General features: G+C 37.4%; 1 protein-coding gene across 2 annotated transcripts in view; it reads right to left on the bottom strand.

Annotated features, from left to right (window-relative positions):
* Window positions 1-22,514, bottom strand: part of TTC13 (tetratricopeptide repeat domain 13) — a 39,862-nt gene extending 17,348 nt beyond the window's left edge. For both annotated transcript variants that reach the window (XM_080585205.1, XM_080585204.1), the window contains exons 1-14: window positions 22,278-22,514; window positions 19,803-19,897; window positions 18,465-18,540; window positions 15,608-15,678; window positions 13,476-13,541; window positions 12,020-12,112; window positions 11,265-11,381; window positions 10,353-10,463; window positions 7,980-8,062; window positions 5,531-5,672; window positions 4,045-4,219; window positions 3,492-3,648; window positions 2,285-2,415; window positions 1,832-1,964 (exon numbers count right to left, since the gene is read on the bottom strand). In XM_080585205.1, the coding sequence (XP_080441331.1) occupies window positions 1,832-1,964; window positions 2,285-2,415; window positions 3,492-3,648; window positions 4,045-4,219; window positions 5,531-5,672; window positions 7,980-8,062; window positions 10,353-10,463; window positions 11,265-11,381; window positions 12,020-12,112; window positions 13,476-13,541; window positions 15,608-15,678; window positions 18,465-18,540; window positions 19,803-19,897; window positions 22,278-22,473 (1,646 nt within the window). In that variant the 5' untranslated portion in view covers window positions 22,474-22,514. The remainder of the gene's footprint in view (window positions 1-1,831; window positions 1,965-2,284; window positions 2,416-3,491; window positions 3,649-4,044; window positions 4,220-5,530; window positions 5,673-7,979; window positions 8,063-10,352; window positions 10,464-11,264; window positions 11,382-12,019; window positions 12,113-13,475; window positions 13,542-15,607; window positions 15,679-18,464; window positions 18,541-19,802; window positions 19,898-22,277) is intronic.
* Between the last annotated feature and the right edge of the window lie 6 nt (window positions 22,515-22,520).

Here is a 22,520-nt window from a genome sequence, read left to right on the forward strand (position 1 = left end):
CCTATGGCAGCCTTCACTTGCTCTAGCGGAGAATTTTTTGCATCAGAATTGCTCACCTTAAGTATTAACGAGTTCAGTATCAGTGATGTATTAAGAAAAATAAATGCCCACACAGCATGAGAACTAAAAATGTGGGCAAGGCTAGTACCAGGTCCACTGAGTCACCTCTGACTTAACTGCTTGGAAGGTCATGGGAATCTTCATGTCAAAATTGAATACGGTGCAGTAGGGAGCTTGACGTTGCAGTATGCTAGTTTCTAATGCACTGGTGTTAACTAAGGAGAGATTTTTAAGAACCAAAAACCTATAAAGAATTAAACCAACACAAGTGAGGTGACTGCTGTATTTTGTCTTTCTGGACTTTAAAAAAAAAAAAAATCAAACATGCCTCAATTCCTTCTTGCTCTTTGCAGCTGTTACTGCCAGAGTAACAGCAGAAAAATGTAAGCTCTGCCTCATTCTATGATTCTACAACTCTGAGTATGTTATTGGTCACCTCTGACTCAAGAAAACGCACAAGCCACAGAAAACTATGACAGACTGGGAAACTATTCTGGATGATTGTTTTGTGCTTGTTTTATACTTTTTCTTATGAACCTGCAACTAGCTCTTGCTGTTGACAGGATGCAAAGTTATATTGACCACTGGTCTTATCTATAGAGTCCAAGCTAGTAACTTTTCTTACTGAGGAACCTGATGTGATGAGACCAATCTGATCATCATTACATGGCCATATTACTGCAATTTTTGTGAATTATTTCATGAGAATCAATCACACAAAAAATAAAAAGTTTGAACGTTGAGTATTTCAGCTGACAAGATTGTCACAGACTGCTGTTAAACGTCTGTTGTCTTCAAGGCCAGCAGTTTCAGAAACAATACTAACTGTGACAACTTCTGCTCAATCAACTGGGCAGCATTTGAAACAAAACTAGAGCAATCCTTTTGCCAACCCTATCAATCTCCAAATGGGAAAGCAAGATGTTCCAAAAGGCTGTTCAGAAAGGCAGCACTATGGAGTATTTTGCTAATAACTTCATAGATTAAAAACGTAACAAAAAATGAATTTATTCAAACAATTATTTATGCAAAAAATGTTCTTGCTAGTTGTACACTAATGAAAAAAACATAATTGATATTTGCAATGGCACGAGATAATCAGATTCAGGTCTCCAGCAATCAGTTTGTGCAATTTTTCCATAGAGATGGGGTAGAAAAAACAAGTAAACATTAAAAAAAAAAGAAAAAGTCTTCAAGACGATTTAAAATATCTTCTGTAGAACTTTTTTTTTTTTAAAAAAAAAGTATTTCTACTTCTGATAACAGTTTAATGTGAAAGTAATTGAGAATTAATAGAAGATATAATGAGGTATTTAAAAAAACACACATTATTTGGTTTGGTCTTAATTACCTTTGAATGATCTATTTGTGTTTACCTACCAAAACACTCATCCATTCTCTCCACATTAGCGACACACTTTTGTTTTAGTCTACTCTTTTTCCATGAAGAATTTAAAAAAAATAAAATGAAACAGCACACCAAGTAAAGAATCCCTCTAACCCCAGAATGCCTCAGTCTGAGCTCTTCATTTAGATTAGTTATTGTTACAAAGCCCTTTATGGAATGCATTGGATTCTTCAGATTGGGTCAAGATATGCACAAAGATACATTCAAGTATATAGGCTAAGACTGACTCCCTTTAGTTTATTCACCTGTTTCTAGCAAAGAAAGAACAATTGTTCTACCTGTTCAGACTCCAGCCCTTTGGTTAATTGAAGCATGCAAAATTATTACAACTTAAGGCTTGTTTTCTCTCTTCTTTAACATTACCTTCGCCACTTCACAGCAATATCAAACATATCCCTCCACTGCATCAGTCTGGTTTTCCCATTCATCCGAACTTTTGAGTTTGCCCATGTCCGTTGCACAGCTTGCATTACTTCTAAAGTAGCCAATCCCATTGCTGGGAGGAGGAGGAGCGAAGGACAAACAACAACAAAAACAGAAAAGCAATTAGAACCACACACTTCTTTTTGTACAGACAGGAAAACTGGAGCAGGGAAGTGATGTATTTACAGAAAAAACTGTCCATATCAACAAAAACTGGGAGAACGTGTTTTCCAGAAAATTTGCTGATATAATTATTTTCATTTTAAACTTTTTTATATAAGTATTTGAAGTGAGTAGAGCTTAAGACCAATCTGCAGATAGGAAAGGCATGGCATTAAATTGTAACCACATTAATTTTTTAATTCTTAAATTCACAGAGCTTTTTCAGTATACCTCTATGTATTCTTTTATTTGGAAGAAATCCTGGTGTCTCATACTGCATCATGGAACCCAGATGATCAGCTACACATATGAGTTCTTGCACATCAGTCTTATAGCTTTCAAAATTCTGAAATAACACATCTCTTACAGAGGAGAAAAACATACATCAGACATAACTTGGCAACATAGGTCCTGGAAGTTATAAAACACAATTTGTTTGTCTGGTAATCCATACTGTTCACGTGGGAAATACTCAAAAATTAATTTTTTGACACTCATTTCTCCTCCCACCTCACTAAACATACACAGTATATGGCAGTTATACTCAGTATCTCAAATCAAATCCTCATCCTACTGATCTTATTATTGTCAAAAACTATTACGCCTTCAGACTTTCTCATAGTAAGTGGCACTAAAAGTTAACCAATAATACACCGTCCTTCAACGTCACACTTACCTGAGAAGCCTCAACACTAAGTAAGGAAAGCATACATATAGAAACTGGAAGTCTTATTCTGCAAATTATCCCTTAATTCTGAAAAAGCTTCTTGTGTATATGTAATAGAATCTATCATTTTAGCACAAAAGCCATACGTTTTTAACTCAGCATTACTTTTACACAGAGGGAATAAGTGAGAATATGTCTATAAATTCATTTATATCAGGAGAAATTGCTATCCTTCCTTTAAGTGCATATTTCCAAAGACTAGTCTAATAAATCCCCTGCTCTGTTAACTGATATTATGCTCCCCCTAAAATATTGGTTATCTAAATTATACTGGAGAATATTTTCCCAGTGAAACCCATCTGGTATTAACAAATCTATTTAACAGTTGAGAAATTACACCTCTAACAAAATAAAATTTAGCACATAGCAAGAAACTGTAGTAAGGGTGCTACATAACACTGCACTAAGCATCTCAAACTTTTCAATGCCTTAACATTAATTGCAAAGAAAACAGAATGGTAAATCATTAAAGCTGTATGATGTGAAACAATCATGTGAAACAATGCTTATGTGAAGATCAAATTGAAAAAAAGTCATCGTAAGTTTCATTCTTCCTCTCTTACGAACTGAATCAACTCCAGTCACTACAATTTTGGAAAGAACCTACACTCACTGGATTTCCACAGTATAAGTGCCTCAGAATAACATTGTTAAAAGTCAAGCAGGAAAAAAAGCATTTTGAGTAGGCTTAAAAAAAATAAAATTGCTCACTTTATATGTGGCTGTAACCCTGGCTGTTCTTCATAATTTTCTATAAGAAAAGGAAGATTTTTGGCCCAGTGGTCCTTGAAATTTCCAGGAAGATCTATATCAATATTATACTCTGTAAGAGGGGTATCCAAATGTGCATGCAAGTATCTAGAATACTCTGGAGGAAAGAAATAAAATTAAATACTGTTTGCATGATCATTCTACTTCTGTAATTATGTAAGACCAGAAAACAGATTATATATTTGTCGGTCATCCAACATAACTTAAATAAGGTATTACTCTTCAATAATCAAGTTTTGTTATTAGCTAATTTCCAAGACAGAAATAAGCCTACTTTAGCTAAGTACCACTTTACCATTTCACAGAAACATGCATTTGGTTTACGGTGCTGGCTTTTAACTGCATGAACAAGCAAGTGTGTACATTTTTTGGACGATACACTCTACAGTGCTCCTCAGGATGTACAATGTTTCCTTAAAATGGCCATAATTATAACCACACTTGCACTTTCAGGGTTCTTACAGGATTTAAGGAAAAAAAAAATTCAACTCACCTCGGAGATATTTCACTTTCAGATATTCTGGGCTGGCTTTCTGGCCTGGTAGTGGATCATTTAACATAACTTTAGTCTGAGCTTTTATGCCTTCATAAAACTGTCCCATTGCAACATGGCTGAGTCCTTTCATATACTGGCATACTTCATTGTATGGTTCTAGCTGTAGACATCTCTAGAAGGTTAAAGGAATAAAGCACCCACAAATCAAGAAACAGAATGAGAATCTTCAAATAAGCTAACCTGTTTCATCAGAAGACCTCCACTAATGAAAAGATTTACTGATTATTAAGAAGTACTTTCCATCAAAGGTTTCTTTCAAATTCTTCTGGGCACTTAAACTGCTAGTGAAGAAAAACATTTCCAGCTTTACTAAAGAAAAGGAACTGCCAGTGCAAATATGCTTTTGATCACACTAATTGTTATGAAAGTAGATAGTGTTTGCACTAATGATAATAGCACTAGTTTCATGAGTTGAATGAAACTAGAAAGAAACACTCACTATATTAATGTGTTTTTTTTTTTTGACTAGTTCAAGATATGGATTGGAGAAATGGTGTGATATCTTCATTAGTTCATGCATTAGTATACTTCATTATGTTAGTCAAATATTTACTATATGTTAAACACATAGCAAATTGACATTCATTCATTCAAACAATGATCTGATTCTTTTTCTAACAATTACCTCTCTTTAGAGGAGCATCTCTGCCTTAAAAGTTAAAGCATCTTTTCAATTATACCAGTATCTACAAATTGTGTTACACAAGAGGAATATGTAATGACTAAGGAAGTGTTATCCTTGGAATAAGCAGTCTCATTCAGAAAGGGATATAGTCATGTCCACATCTCATTCCAATTATTGTTTTGAAAGCAAATGTTAACCACGTGTCTGTATCATTATTGTTCTGCTTCCAAAATGAGGCTGTTACTCAATGTCCATGGAAAGGGGTGAGATGTTATTTACCTATGGAATTAGGCACTTTTTTTTCAAGGTCAGTGGATAACTACATACTGTAAGTTGTTTCAAAACACAGAAAATGCCTCAGAAATTATTGTTCCAAAACGCTGGAACCTTCTTCATATGCATAGTTTAAGCTTAAAATTATGGAGAAGACTAAATCCTTTCTTCCCCCAGGAACAAAAAACCATTCAGGTTTCAACCTGAAGTAAAATATTAGCTAGAACACAATTACCAGTTTCAAAAAACAGATAAAACATTTCAACCAGAGCAGGGTTTTAGAAATTCATAAAGCAGTTAGAGGAAGTATCTTAGTTTTAGCCAAATTTTATTTTTAATTTTAAACTGTAAGGTTTTAATAAACCTTTTATGACAGACTGAAACTGCATTTTAATTCAAATGCACATTCCTATTTGCATTCGGAATGTAAAACTTGAAATTTGTCTTTTTTTAAACATTTCTTGTATACTCATTTTTGTTAAAATAGTTTGATTTCTTATTTAAAGTGGGTCTTACACTACATACCTTAAAATTCTTCAGTGCTTCATCTAAGCTACCATGATGATAAAGCATCATTCCTTTGAGCTGTAATGTCTGAACATGATTTTGATTTAGCAGCAAAGCTTTCTGGAAGCTCTCTGTAGCAGCATCAAAGTTGCCAAGTTCCCTAGGAAATTCCATAAAGTATAAAGTGAAGAATACAGAAGGTAACAGTGACAACAAGATTACTTGTTAAAAGTTACTTCCATGTGTCCATGGGGGATATCATTAAAATGGAATGCAAAACTAATAGAAAATTTCGTTAGGAAAAGCGGTAATTCTCTAACTGTTCTTCAATGGTAGTAACAGCTGCACACAGTTTTTTACTAGCTGAAAATTGTACTCTAATATGCAATGCCACAAGACCACAAAAATTTTCCACAATTCTGAATGGACATAAACCATTAAAAAAATACTCTAAGTATGGCTTTCAGAACCTAACAGAACCAAAACTGCATTTTCTAAGAACGCATTTTTTGCAAATCTGTGACAGATCTTTTAACCTTTTTATATAAGCACTTTATTTAATATATAAAATACTTAAAATGTTGAATAAGAAGAAAGCATGTGGTGTTTGAAAGATGAAACTACAAACAAACATAGCGACTTACTCCATGGTCAGGACAGCTTTTAGTTTCTCTGTGGCTGTTTTTACTATCCAGAATAAACAAAAATAGAAATAGTACACAAGTAATTTTTTCCTCAAATATTTATCCAGGAGACTGATTTTTAAAATTTAAGATCTTGAAGTTCTTTCTAGGTCAAATTACATTACCTGAAATTAATCCAAACTAGCAATGCTAGAAAAGACTAACAACATTAACTAGTTTTAAATACATTTGCCAAAAAGAATTTTCAGATAGATCAGTGATTAACCACAGCTCTTCTGTTTCAAACACATGCACGAACACAGAAGTCACTAGACTCAAAGCAGAAATTAAGTAAAATGCCATAACTGATGTGGAGAAGGACAAATCAGAGACTCAGAATTGCCTACTTCCACTACAAAAAAAAAAAAATCTTTAAAAGATTTTTTTAAGCACCATATTTGAAATGTAGAAGAAAGAATGTGTGAACTTAAAATACACAATTTTAGAAGGAAAAAAGAATCTGTCAGCTAAAGTTAACTAACGGCTGTCCTGGAGAACTCAGATATTATTTCTGCCTATCATAACACCTGTGTGTTTATGGGAAAGTATTTCAGACTTTCATAGTTGGCCTCTAGTTATAGTCCCCTCTGTTATTAAACAATATTCCATTCATCTTCTGGTTGTTGGCTGAGATTCCTTATCTAACTGCTGAGCATTTTAGAAGAGTCAACAGTAATTATGCTTTGCATATTAAGTGTAATAAAACAAAAACCAAGCAAAACAAGAAACGAACAGTTTCCTTTACAATCCTTCTACCATTATTTAATGAGGACCAGAGAACTTTTGAGTGTAGTGGACAGTGAGAAGGGAGAAAAGCAACATACTTCAGCTGATTGGAATGCTCTGATTTAGTGACTTTTGCTTTGTAAGACAACAATCCACTGCAAAATGAAACTTTAAAAAGCTTGTTTCCCCCCCGCCCCCATCCCTCAAAGTAAAACTTCTTCAGACTGAAGTTTCTTGGACACAGGATAGAACAGATGAGAGAGAGAGTCTCACATCCAAACACAGAACAATAGAGTTAAAGGATTTATTGGAAATGTAAAAAGGCACCTACCCATGTTCCAGGCTAAATTACTGACAATTCATTAGCACCTGAAAAGTATTCACACACCACAGTAACAAATACCACAGAAAAACTCAAGAGAAAACTAACCATTATATTGAGTTCAGAATGCAGAGACTGTGATAAATAAGGCACAAGTCCACAAAGCTAATAATAAAAAAATAACGTAATAAGTGTAATTCACTGCTTTCAGTAAATACTACACGTTCTGTATGCTGAAGGAAGCATACAGCCTGAAGAGAACACGACCACATAACTAAAATCTGTACTAAATGCTTGTGTACCATCCCTACCCCATTTAACCCTTGATACACAGAAGATGTTTATGCTGCAACAGCATTTCTGCTGCAGATCAGTACCTTCCAAAAAGAGTAATTTAAAATATGAAATAAAAAGCTGACAAGACACAGCAGGTTGGGAAAAGAACTACAATGTGCAGAGATATTCACTTGATGTCTATTTTATGTTCCCATCTTACTGATATCTGCCATTCACCTAACCTTTGATCCACAGCTGCTGGGGACTGAATTAAAACTACAGAGCAAACCTGAAAATTATTTGTATTGAACACATGCTGACATAGCCATACTGGCCATAGGAGCTATCAAGGACACATGATTCTGCACGGTTTTGTAACGTGTGAAACGTGTGAAATTTAGGAGTGCTTTTTAAAGAACACAATCAGAAGAAATTTAAAACTATTTCTGAATGTCCTTACCTGTAGGCTTGTCCCAGACTTTTATATGCATCTATGAAGTCTGCTTTCTGCTTCAGAGCTTCTTTGAAAGATTCAATGGCTTCCTATAGAGAGATAACAGAAAAGTTTTGTCGCTTATTACCTCCATGCCATTTTAGCATCCTCAATAATTACTTGTCATGGATTTAGTTATTCATCGAAACTTTGTAAGACTTAAGTTACCTGTACAGAGTTAGTATAAACCCTATCAAGATTCTTATTTAGAACAGGCATCAAATATATTCTGAGTACTAACTACTAGAAGCACCAAAATACTTACTGAACAAAAATGTACAATAGTCACCTAGCATTACTGACCATCTTGTGTGCTTTAGATAAGTTTTAAATGCCAGAAGATTATCCCCGAAAGCAATGACTTTTCACTCAAAAATTAACACCCCCCAAAAACTAACACCCTCCCAAACTGAGCCAAAGCTCAGTTTCCAGCAAGCCTAGTAAAACCTAAGAGATGAACTGTACAGCCTTGCTTTAAGAACCAGTCTGATCCCGACTGTAAGTTATTGGAGGATAAACAGGAGTAGAGGTATGCCTGTTACTGAGTGGCTCTGCATTTCCAGTCTCTCAGAACCAGAATATTAGAGATGGATGAAAGAGCAATAATGGGTAAGATACTTTCTCCAAGAAGAAAAAAAATGGGATGGAGGAATGCATAGAATTGTGTTAATTTGCAAATCTGAAAGAAGAAGGAATTGTTCCTGTCTTGAAAATTGAGGCATTATTTATTCTTGTCAGTTATATCTCCATTTTCACTTTCTGGGCTTTTGGCTGTCTACACCAAGAATCAGAAATTCAATCCAACTATTATTTGTAAATACCTCACTTGACTGAGATAAGATACAGACAGTAAGTTCAATGACAACGTGGAGTTCTCACCTTGTACACTGAGTGTGTGTGTGTGAGGGGAAAATACCAGCCTGGATACAAAAAAGGTAGTGATAAACTATGAAAGATACTGGGCTGAAACCCAGGAGTTCTGGGTTGTCTCCTGGTTCTGTCAGGCTTTCTTCATACAACCTTTACTGAATTCCAAGCTGTTAGTAAAGGCAAAAAAAATCCACTCTGTTGGAATTTAGGAATCACAGTTACATCTTTGCTTCTCAAATTGGTTTCAGTTGACTGAAAAAGGAAACAACTTCTCTGCTCATTTTAGAATCTGAGGAAGCAATTATGTTCCCTCTATGCTCAGGTGTGCAGCAGTGTGCTCAGGTGGCCAAGAAGGACAACAGCATCCTGGTTTGCATAAGAAACAGTGTGGCCAGCAGGTCTAGGGAGGTGATTGTCCCCCTGTACTCGGCTCTGGTGAGGCCGCACCTTGAGTACTGTGTCCAGTTTTGGGCCCCTCGCTACAAGAAGGACATAGAGGTGCTCGAGAGAGTCCAGAGAAGGGCAACGAAGCTGGTGAGGGGTCTGGAGAACAAGTCTTACGAGGAGCGGCTGAGGGAGCTGGGCTTGTTTAGCCTCGAGAAGAGGAGGCTCAGGGGAGACCTCATCGCTCTCTATAGGTACCTAAAAGGAGGCTGTAGAGAGGTGGGGGTTGGTCTGTTCTCCCACGTGCCTGGTGACAGGACGAGGGGGAATGGGCTAAAGTTGTGCCAGGGGAGGTTTAGGTTGGATGTTAGGAAGAACTTCTTTACTGAGAGGGTTGTTAGGCATTGGAATGGGCTGCCCAGGGAGGTGGTTGAGTCACCATCCCTGGAGGTCTTTAAAAGACGTTTAGATGTAGCCCTTAGTGATATGGTTTAGTGGAGGACTTGTTAGTGTTAGGGCAGAAGTTGGACTAGATGATCTTGGAGGTCTCTTCCAACCTAGACGATTCTGTGATTCTGTGATTCTATTTACTTATGAGCATTTCAGAATCAACTTATAACTAAAATACACAGGTACGGATGCAGGGTTCTGTATTCCTGCTTTCTTTGAATAATAGCTTGTTTCTAGCTCATTCAAGAAAGAATTTAACATTATTTTCCTCTTCATCCCTTTCCCATTCATAGACTCCTCTAAGGAGTCTCCATTTCATGAAAAAAGAGTTTAATATAACCATGCAGATCTTAGCAGAGATGCAAAATACAAACATCTTTGAAAGCACCACATAAACACATAATCAGTTATGACTGATTTACCAATATCCATCAAGACCAGCAGTACTTACATGTCATATTATGAAGCATTACATTGTTAGAATTGGACCAAAAACATTTTCATTTTGCTTGTACTCCTTTGCCTTTATAAAGTTTTTATGTGAGAGAAATATGTATATCAACACCAAATGAGATTTCTACAACTATTTTTTGGAAATAACCTCAAATAGAGAATTGTTATTTAACATAACTTTACCTTCAAGAGTCCTCTGTGAAAAAAGGTTAAGCCTTTATAAAGCATAGCTATAGGCTGATTTCTGTTCAGTTCCAGTGAGTGCTGAAAATCTTCGTGGGCTGTTGCATAATCCTGTGATAAAGTGGATTTTAGATGACAGAAGAAACACCACACAAATAAAGAGTAATATATATTTGTATTCTCGTAAAGTTAAACTACAGAATTTTCTTTGACATATGAAGTTACTTTCAGGGCCAAGCAGCAATGATTGTAAACTGCCACTCAGAATATCAACAAATAAGGAATGGATAATGCACTTCCAACTTTCTTTTCGGTGAGTGCTGTATAAAACAAAGTAAATGGAAAAAAAGACTAGACACAGAGACAGATCAGAGTACAGTGAGCTGTCAGTTATTTAGAATTCAGACAATCTTTAATTTAAAATGAGTAACTTATCTTCAAAGCATAAGAAAATCAACACAAACTGATTACATAGCAAAACAGGATATTAGATTTTAAGCATATATAGTAGTTACTGTGACGGCCATAACTTTTCCTGTTTAGTCTGGTATTTAATAATACTTCTTAAATGCAACTGGAGGCTATAAATCTAATTCTTTATCCATATCCTATTCCTCAAACACGCAATAATTGGAGACACGCACGCAAGGTAAACCATGTAGTTGCCCTCTGCTTCTCTGCATTAAATAGAAATGCAGATGAAATCCTTGAATAATATCTTTGAACTGTTGGAAATTTAAATACAGGGTAAACAAGGCTTCCCCCCCCTCCATTTAAATAGGAAAGATGGTCTTGAACAAAAGTAGCAACAGGTATAAAAAACACACAAGAAAACACACACACAAAAAAAAAAGACAACAACAGCAACACCCACATGACCAGAACCAAACAGAACCACCCAAATCCACTAACCTCAGATATGAAGTACAGAGTGCCTCTATGCCTGTAAAGCCGTGCCGACGGCTGTAGCTGAATAGCTTTGGTGAGATCAGATAATGCTTCACTGATTCGTCCTAGTGGGGACAGTATCTAAGAGAGCCAACAAAAACATAAGTTTAGAGCATGCAGGCTGAATGGATTAGGTTTAGAAATATGAAGACTATTCTTTTTCATGTTCAGCTGTAACAGAATAACTGTATTTGCTAGAACAGGACAGAAAATTCTATTATTTATTTTCTAAACTCTTATGAAATAGAAAATCTGAAAGCATCTTTCCCTTGAAATACCAGTATACTTCCAACCATCATCATTTTTAGGAACTTAGTATTTTGAATAGAAACAAGACAAACAAAGCAAAATACTGTAGTTCAAAGTAATTCCAACACACTCAACAGAAAACGTAATTAAAATGTTCTCAAACCTTTTCAGTTTAGGCAAAGTATTCCCCCCTGTCAAAATTTGCCCATGTCCCAATTATATGAATGCCTTTCATATTTTTAGATCAAGATTACTAAAAAACTTATTTATAAATAAGTATCTTATATTTTATAAATAACTATACACTTAGACATAACATATGCTATTCTATTGTCTATAGCAACTCCATACTGTGTATGTTTAATTTTAAAAGTAAACATTCCAGAAATTACATGGAAAATTATACTTGAAAACACTGTGTAATTGCAACTACTTCCAAAGATCTGAAAAGATAAAAAAAAAATGCTCACTTCTGCTCGTTGTTCAAATACTTCAGGATGATCTGGTTCTAGACTAATTACCCTACTGAGCTCAAAAAGAGCAAGTTCAGCATTTTTCATATCCTGAAAAGGAGAGAAATAAACAAGATAAATAACTGTGCATACTTACAGTAATACACTCTGAACACTGAAGAACAATTAATTTGGCTAAGACTCTGAAAGTGCATCGATTTACATTAAACGCCTTTCACACCTTTGCTAACAAGATTAAGATGCAGCATGCTACAAATAGCTGAAAAACACCTATGTGCTATAAGAAAAATGAACTCTGCTTGTAAACATCAATTTTGTGTTGCAGTTCTAATAACTTATTCTTGGCAGCAAAGCTGGCTCAAGCTCTCACATGAACTCCAACACACGCACGCTCACACCGGTGTTTTCATCAATACCATTTATAAGCCAATCTGAGGAGTTCTGGCAATCAGTTGATGGCATCAGTGTCTTGTCTAAGTTTTTATATTTTCCTCAGTATACTGTAGGATGGGGCTTACTTCACCTACAAAAGATTGGTTACATAGCAAGTTGCTATATAACCAGTTTTAACATGCTAAACACTATCTTTGTGTCTCAAAAGTGTTGTTGACAGAAACCTCATTTTATGAAGCAAAACTGTAGCAACATCTAAAAAAAACTCAGAAAAAAAATCAGGCTGCTGTTAAAAATATGCAAATAAGAGGGACTTTAAGCTCCTGTCAGCACCACTAAAGAATTAAAGATCCTACACACAAGAAGTTTTCAAGAAGTTACTCAACTCTTCTTCCCTCTAGAATACCCAGAGACCACTCAATCATGAGTTAACAGGCTACATAAACTCTATCTACTTTAAAACTTATTTTGGCTCAGGAAAATTTTGAGCCGTCAGATGCAAGTAATTTAACTTGATATGTATTAATTTGTTCAATAAGATTTGAAGAAGCATGTCCATCAAGAAGCAATATAAAGCCTACTGGACTGCAAGAGCTGATGATTTTCCATGTTGCAATAAAAGACTTTTTCATTTCCAAATACAGACCAGATACAAAGATAAATTCTGTGGGGCTTCAGAAACCTGCCTTTTAGAAGACGCTGCTCATTATCTTGTCTGATAACTCTTTCAAGCAGCTGCCGCTCCCAGCTCTCAGCCTTACTATTCACCACTCACAATTGTTCCTCTATTCTCCTTTGGCATCCTTGCTTCATGTTGCTTTACTTTCACAGTCCCACAAAGAATGTACCCATGGGCTGCGTAGCACGGTCCACTAGATCACTAGGTTACAGAGCACCTACCAAGGGAAGGAAATGGGACACTTCTGCATCGCCTATAGCATTGAGTTTAGAACTTGATAGGTATGTACTGATCAATCTAAGCTCCTCCTGTAACAGGCCTTCTTATAGTTTATATTCAAATAATTCAGTCACCTATAACTTTAAATAATCATCTACTTACATGGAGTCCTTTTTTTCCATATGCTATCCCTCGTCCATAGATTGCACTAACCAGTTCTGGTTCTTCCTGTTAGATTAAAAACAAATGTAATGATCAGTTAAAAAATAAGCATCTTTCTTCAATAAATGTTTAATTCTTGTTGCTATCAACTAGCAAGCAATGAACAACCACAGCTACCAGGCAAAGATATTACACTGATTGTATTACACCCTATACTTTCACATGTTCACAACTTCCAGTTTTATATACTGGAATTACTGGGTAGTATTTGTCTGGAAAAAGAGCTAAACATCTCCAACAAATCTGATAGGAGAGAAGAGACTTCATGTGAGAAATGCATTTTAAACACTATTTTATAGCAAAAGCACCCAACAGTGAGATACAGAAAAGTTACAAGTATACTTTTATATTCCTTTCTTCTTGTTGTATTTATGATTTAGTTTTATAACACGAAACGAAAGGAGTTTAGACTGTGAGGGGTTCTATTAGTTAAACAACATCTTGTGCAATAAAATGTAATCCGGCCATGGCTTCCCACCCAAATGTGAAGAACTACAACTGCAGAACTGGTTTTCTTGGCACAAGTAGGCCTATGCAGTTAGGGTTTCCCCTGAAATCCAGTCAGGAATTGCCTATTTAAATACCTGCAACCAGGTACGTAGCTGTGCTATGGAAGTTTGTAGTATAGGCCTGGTCTCATTTACCTGGGACAACTGCCAGGAAACAAATTACTGCATTGACTAAACAACAGATAAGTGGTGTAACCAATGCTGACAGTTTGCCAGACTTCAGCTGATCCCACTGTACACGTGCCAATGTCAAGTTCAGGTAACTTTCCTACTTTTAATATAATGACTAAGCATGAATGTTTTGTTCTGTTAAATGTTCCAATACTTACTTTAAGTGTATTTAAAATTGTCTTATGGAAGACAGAGTGAACGATCTTAATGACTCTACATTCTTTGAGGCATGCAATCATGATATCATGATTTCAACTGAAGTGTGTGCATTACAAATCTACTCTGTTACATGCACACTTTTCACAATTACTTTCTACAGTTGTTATATCTTGCTTATCTTCACTTTCTATCTTACCTTCTTACTCAAGAGAAGGCAGGAAGAGCTTTATAACTTGTGATTTTTAGAAGCAGGATTTTTCATTAGAAAAAAGTTAAATCATTCCTTACGTTAGAAGCAAACCAATGACAGATCTCTAAATAACTGAAAAAAGTTCTGATTCATAGCTTTTTTGTCCTCTGATAAGTTCCCTATAATAACTTTGTTGAATTGCTATACTTTCACTCAAAGTATGAGCCATATGCCATCTGAGTTAAAACACTCATGATACTTGCAGTACTACTTCACCACTTCCACTTGTGCACTACAAGCAGTTCAGAACAAAAAAGAGGCACATACTTCTCGTAGTCACAGGTTCTTGGCCATACAAACACAGTATTTTGATATCAGGTTTAGGTATTGGGTTTTTGTTATTGTCTTTTTTTTTTGTTTGTTTGTTCTAAAAGTGGCTACCCAACTTCATAGAAGATTCTGAATTCTTTACCTTGATCAGAAATAAATATCCTGAAGCATTAGCTAGGTTTTACTTACAAACTCATCAAATGCTTACCACTGAAAAAGGATAAACTCAGCACACAAAAGCATTATCACTAAGAACGCAACGTGGAACTTGACACTAGCAGTAAGTCATCTCTCTCAGTTTTCTCCTTATGTTACTAGCAACGCCCCAACTGCAGCCCATCTCCTCCCATGTTCCCCCCCACCACACAGCAAAATGAAACGATCTCAGTCTACACACTAAGACAGTAATTAAAGGAACTTCAGTCTCGCACAGATCAGTTTCTGAAGATGCTTTTTTTATGAAATGTCATAAAATTACTCATACAGATGAGAAAAATACTCACCAACTAACCAAGATGCTGAATCACCTGACTTTAAGAGCATGCTTATGCTTGGACAAAAAATAAATATCAGAGCTGTTATTCTCTTTTTAAAACCCTTAATTCAATCTGGTTTAGTAAAAGCCATAGGTTAGATCGGATAATTTCATAAAGTGTTTTTTTTTTTTTCTTAAATACTATATTTAGCTTGAGGAGTCCAAAAAGAAAGCTTACCTGTAGCATTGTTGAAAATTGTCGTATGGCTTCATCATACAGGCCGTTGCCAATCAACACGTAAGCAATTGCTAACAAGAAGTTAGAAGTGTAAGTAAAACATAAAAAAACAGCTGGTTTTCTTTGCATATACATTTACAATTTGGTTGCATTTACAGGAATATATATAAAATGTATATACTAGAAACTTACATTAGTCAAATGTTTTCTAAACTGCCACTGAAATTGCCTTCTTCAACCATTACCTACCCCTTGTTAATTACTTCAATTTGTATTATAATCATCAGAATTGGGGTTTTGTCCCTCACCCCCCTCTTTTTTTGCAAGCAGTTTAAGAAATAGTTCATGTTAGCTTCTAAAGTACTTAGGACCAGGAAAGGCACCAGGACCCCATTTGGTAGCCCTACATGAACTCTCAATTCTATGTGAGCTCGGCTAACACTAACAGCTTTTTGATCCTTCCATTAGAAAGCATCTGATTTTACTTGTTTGCTAATTTTTGCTAAACTTTAATAGCTCACAATTTTTTCCTTCACTTGAAACACCTAGAAAAAATGAAGTGATTCTGTTGTTTATAAAACTGAGATTGAAAAAACACAGAATCCTTACCCATTTTAAAGTATGAAAAGTTTTAAAGTTCTCGTACCCTGCCTTTGGAGCAGAAGCTAAGTATTTGAAAAAGAAACAGACCACTGTTTTTAGTAACATGTTCCTGTAATCTTCACAAGATACAAAAATAGTCAAGTCACAAGACTGAAAAGCTGTGGTTGTGCTTATGCAACTCAAGTTCAGTTTTGACAGCTGAATACCTACAACACACTTAATGAAACAATCTTTCACAGATCTTAGCTCTGGACTAAGATCTGCCCACACTGCCCACAAAAAGCAAGCATCTTGCAGACTAGAGCTATGAAAGGTAAAGAAAAATATTTCTCCCAGCAGTTCACACGAACAGCTGACAGCAGAACTCGGCACTGGAATTTTACCTTTCCCCACACTTCTAGTGAGTTTTAGCAGTCATACAAGCAGAATGGATGAGGTCTATCAGATTAATTATTTACTCAAACATAACCAGACAAATAAAGCCAATTGGAACAGAAATATTTTTATAGGGGACAGACACTTTTCAGGCAGGCCACAATCTTTAGGCAGTGTCACTAAACTCCGTTCATTAAAGGAAGAAAAAAGATAAATGAAAGAAGTGAGAAATGTATTTAATCCAGAGACTCCTTAATTCTTGGAGCATTTCTTTTACACAAAAGGAAGTGCGTGTAAAATATAAGCGTTTTCCTCAATAATTAAAAAGCTTCACTCTGTGCAGACATGTAGCATAGCCACCAACTGAAAGAAAACAGGAAGAATCAAGGACAGTTTGAAGAGCTGTTGAGTTTTTGTCATTTCATTATCCTCCAAGCCTACATGGTTCTTGGTATCATATTTACGGTTCCAATCCCCACACACAGAACAATCGGCAAATAAAAAGAAAATGAATTCAAACATGCTAGCATTAAAGAAAAAAGCTAAGGAAGCAAGAAAATGGAAACCACTTGCCTTGCTGATAATGAGTTTCAGTTTTATCTTTACTCAAGACTCTTGGCAAAACACACGAGGCTGTAAAGCTATGGCAAGTGATTGACAGTAGCTGACAGAATATCAGCTTTTTAAATTCCAGCTTTTCAATTAATCTTCAAGTACTAGAAACATTACAAGTGTACTTCATTACGAAAAATCTAAGGGTTAACAATGATCAATTTGTCCAAGTATTTGGAAACTAACATTTCTTCAGAATGCAAGATACGTTCCACACTACTTTTCCTCAGAACAGTTACAAGGAGTAGCACAGAAACAAGAGGGACCCAGGCTCCTCACACCATGACATACTTGAAATAAAGTGGGTAGGTAGACGTCAGCCTACAGGCAAAACATGAGGATAGGGACTTTCTGACATAGTCTTCAGAGTCTACAGCGCAAATATTAAAGCATCAAATATTTTCTGCTGGTTGGAAGTTCAGTGTTGCCTGAAAGATTCTGGTAACACAGTTAGGTATGCTAGGAATAAGAAAGATTAAACCCTTAACTTTTGCTGGATAAATCCCTGAAGGCAGAAGTTACATCAACAAATAACTACCCAATTGTTTTAACTTTGTTAGACAAATTATGACGAAAGACTCTCTTTGCTCTTATACAAAAGACCCTTTGCTGTCTTCTTTGAAACACATTCTCACCAATCTCTTTGCTGCCTTGTAGAGCCCCTGCTTCCTTCAGAGGATACCATTTTGGAGAAGCAGTGCAAGTAATTTCTTCCTCAAAGCTTTTGGGAAAAGGATTTCTTGTTGCTTTCTTTGAAATGCCTCCATCTTCTGCCCTAAGTGTGCTTTGAAAAAACATCAACAAGTAGAGGACTGCAGAAGGACAGAAATTCAGAAAGCCTTCTTGCTACCTGTAAGCATTCATGAGAAGAGCGTGTGGAGAGGGCAAAACAGATCCAAGATCTATACGTGTCAGAAAGCAGATCCCACTGAGATTTTTCTGGATGCTTGAATAGTTTTAGCCATCAATAGAAACAGAAAAAAGGGAAGTAGAAAGTAGTTGACGCTGTTTAATGGGATTTAATCAAAAGGATTTCTGAACACCTGCTTAAGCAGACTCAATGAAGAATTCCAGTGAGCACAGCAAAAAGGACTTTTAGGAAGACATATCTGTTTTCTCTTTTTGCAACCAGAGAAAATACACTTTTTTTTTAGGATAGTTTTAAAATTAATGTATCACTTAGGAATCAATAGTTTAGCTTCAAAACATTCAATACTACTACTCAGCATGTACTTCACCTGCACAAAACTCATATAAGAAACCTTACCCAATTCTTCATTTGTGTTGTCATTATCAGTAGCAAATGGAAATCTTTTTTGCTCTGCAAGTGACTTCGCTTGACTCTGTAAAACATCACGGTTTGTAGTGTTTAGCAAACAACGATAAAGAATTTAACACAACTTTAAATAGAGAATGCTTTAAATCAAAGTGTTAAAACTACTGTGATTGCTCTAACTGAAAACAAATTCAATCCTAGTCTTCCATAGGGAGAAAAAATTGTTCTTTAGTCAGATACTGCAGCTATCCTCTCTAACAAAAGGCTAACTGAACATTTCAAATGAAAGAACACTGACGGTATTTCAGGAGTGGTTGCTGTTTATGTATTACACCTGTCTAACATGAAGTTTTAGAAGTTTAACACCCATGTTACCTCATAGGAGAGTTTCTGTTTTTGCCCCATTAACTATTCCTTTGTTTCCTACAAAGGGAAGGGTACTACAGAAGACTAAAACACAAAATGAAATACCAAAAAGAAAATAGCCCCAGCAATAAAGACAAGTTTAACTTAGTAGTGCCATGCTAAAGAAAAAAGGCTGTCCTAAGAACTTTCGTTTGGTTACAGATGAGACTACAACAGGCTGAACAAAGCCTAGGACTTGTGTTGCCTGAATAGTTTATCTGCAGAAACTGATTTTGCCAGAGACAAACACCCAATTACTGACATACTCTACCCTGTTCATTTTCATATTTTTTCCCAAAGGTAGCTGTAAGCCTAGCAGAGCAATACATGTTAGAAAAATACAAAACTCTCATTCAATTAACCTGCCAAACTGTTCTAGGAAGTAAGAAGGGAAAAACTAACTTCTCTCACTTCTCAGTTCTCTACTTTTGAACTGCACATCTGTACATCTTTAACTTTACAGAAAACAGATTAACACCTTAAGCTTCAGATGACATTTTTAACTTCATTTCCTCTACTGAGAGGACTGTGCTTTGTCGTGCCTTCTGGTTTTGGTTTTTATTTTTGTCTTGTTTAGTCAGAAGTCCCATCGCTTGCACCCATGACACAGATATTTCAACCTCCTACAGGTGCAACAGTAACCATCGCAAGCCCATTATACACTTTCTGCTCTGTTAAAGCTTCGACTGGCTTAAACTGCTGACAGCCTTAAAGACTCATGCTGGAGTACTACGAACCCATTCTTTCGTGACCAACTTTAGTTCATTGGTACTTAAGCCTCTTGGGGACCTATGCCTGCTGATTAATAGATTCTATTTATAGTTATTTGCTTAAAATTAACTGCATAACCAGTTGGAATTAAAGTGATGTCACTTCAACAATCTATTAAAAACTGTTTTGTACATTGTATTCTTGACAGCATACCAGAATTTTTTCTGTGTTGAGAGAAAGCACGGACTCGCAAGATGAAGTCCCTCTTATGTCACAATCTGATTCACGGAAGTGCAAAAACGATGAGTCTAGGGGAAAAAAAGAAAATTAATACCTTTAGGAATTCAAGAAGTCACACACATGTTCTGTTACCACATCTCACACTTCCTCATGTTCATCTCAGCTTCCCCCCCAAAAAAGAGCTGGGGAGTAATAAAAGGGGGAGGGAAACTGGAATCAAGTAGGGAAAAAAACAAGGTAGGTCTGTGCCCAGCTGGCACAGTGATCCTGTTCTCTTGCCCAACAAACTGAAGGCCAAATCATCATTCCAAACCTACAGAAGAAAATTAATGGAAGGGATGATATGGAGGTAGGGAAAGAGCTGCTGCTGGAAGTCCAGGACACAGAGGTAACAAAGACTGCAGAAAGTAGAGAGAACATAGTAAACTATAACTGACTAAATATTTACAAGACCCTCACAGGTATATTACTAAGGATAACATTACATTCAAATCTAGGAATGATACACAGCTTGTTAGGACAGCAAAGAAAAAGATTAACAAATAAACAGCAACAGAATTTAAAAAAAAAAAAAAAAAAAGCCCCTGGATTGACGGTAGGAGTCACTATCTAATCCACGTGGTGCTTTGACTACTAGCCCAACAGAGATGTTAGCTTTCCAATCTTCAGATCCTACAGCTTCTATCAGCTTGAAACACTGTAAAAGCAAACAAGAAAAAGCAAACACAGTATTACCTCCTTGATTCCATATCACAAATATCAGATATTTACAAACAAGAGTGGAAATAAGTTTGATGCTGAATTTGAAAGGCTGAAGGAGGGTGTATGTGCATTCTCATTAAGTTTTACAGGCAGTGCTATTCTTGTAGTTTGATTACATAAGGTCTGCAGTTAGCTAACTCCCCATTTCTCACAAGCGCAGGGGAAAAACAAAGTGAAACAGCCTTCTTATAAGGAAGTCAAAGAGCACCTAAAATCATTCACTGTAAACAGAAACTTGGAACTAAGTTGAGCCATAAATGATAACTGGGTGGGAGAAGTTTTACAACAGAAGCAGGGCTAGTGAAAACAGAAGGTAAAAGTCTGAAGTCGCAAAGTCCTATAAGAACCATGGCTTGACACCCACAGCTCCCAGAAAAATCATTGCTGGTGGGAGGTTTCAGCACCGCCCTGTTCTTTATGTTGGCCGAAACGTTTCTCTCCCGTGCCGTGGGCAGCATCATCAGTATGTTACTTGTTCTGTGTTGGTGCTCTGAAGTCAGTGACAGTTAGGGGACATCAGCGTAGGCTCGCTGAGCAAATCTGACTTCACATGTCAAAATAAAGAGATGCATGCACAGCCTACTAACTCCAGAATCATTTTCTGTATAGCAGTGAACATTTAATGAAAGAGTTTTTGAATAAGATGGCAGGGCGTAGTAACAGCCTACCTGTTACAAGGTAAAGGGGGAAAAGCACCCTTTGACTTTTGCAATTCTCAGGGCAACGAAGATGCCATATATACAGGAAGAACAGAGTTGCCTTTCTCTACAGGTTAGATACAGGCAAACTTGAACCATGCTGCTTTATTAACAGCTTTCAGTAGGATCAGCAGAGAAACTACCCTGGACATCACAGCAGGCAGCAAGAGAAACGCCTTGAGACAACAAGATTCACAGCTCCTGAGAAAGCTGACCTAGGAACTGAGAGCTTCAGGGAATTTTTCAGCTGGCAATTTATTTAGCCACAAGATTTAAATAGCAAGGAGTGGACTGCTGTACAGCTGTTTTAGGGCAAGTAGAGTAAGTATATATATATTTTTTAAATTAAAGGCTATCTTATTGCCAGTGAACGCCAAAAGCAGAGGTACACGCCGCAAGTACCTCCTGTCGATCCCAGTTACATGGAATCTCTTTACAAGCGCACCCACCATCGCTTCTCAATCCAACCTCCCAAACTCGCCGCTGAAGCAGCGTCCTGAGCCTACCACTTACGTCTCAGTCCGGGGAGAAACGCAACCCCAGGCCTTGCCATTTATTAACCCGCACGTCACGCAGGTTTTATTTTATCTCAGCGCCGGGTGAAAGTCTTTTCGGGTCTGCGCTGAGCCCGAACGACTCGGAGCAGAGGTCGGCGGGGAGAGCTTTCACAACCAGATGTGGCACTCACGGAGGGCTCAGCCCTACACCCACCCCAAAGAGAAGCAGCTGGAGTAAAACCCCTCCTTGAAACCCCCAAGAGCTTCAGGCTCTGAGGAGAAAAGCACGCACCTAGAGGGGGAAAACACAAACCCAGGATCCCGCAGCGAGGCGTTTTGAGAAATCCCCGGTTCCCCTGGCCGCGTGTGGCTCTGGGGGACCCCGGGGAGGGCTGACAGGACCCTGACGCCCCCGGGGCTCCCTCCCAACCCATCCCATCCCCACCCCGGTGCCGGTGCCGGTCCCAGCCCCATCGCCGGCCCCGTCTCACCGCACTCGGCCGCGTACTGCTCTGCCCACTCCGCCGCCGGGCCCTGGCGCTGCCGGTGCAGCTCCTGCTTGAGCAGGGACACGGCCGGGTACCGCTCGCTCAGCGACAGCGCGGCCCGCACCAGCGCCGCCGCCACCGCCAGCGCCGCCCGCAGCCCCCGGGCGGCCCCGCGCCCGCCGCCGCCGGCAGGTGCCATGTTCGCAGGGGGGGGACGCCAAGGGACGGGCGGGCAGGAGGGCGCCG

This window comes from Anser brachyrhynchus, assembly GCF_964034855.1.
Source record: "Anser brachyrhynchus genome assembly, chromosome: 3".
Classification (NCBI taxonomy): Eukaryota; Metazoa; Chordata; class Aves; order Anseriformes; family Anatidae; genus Anser; species Anser brachyrhynchus.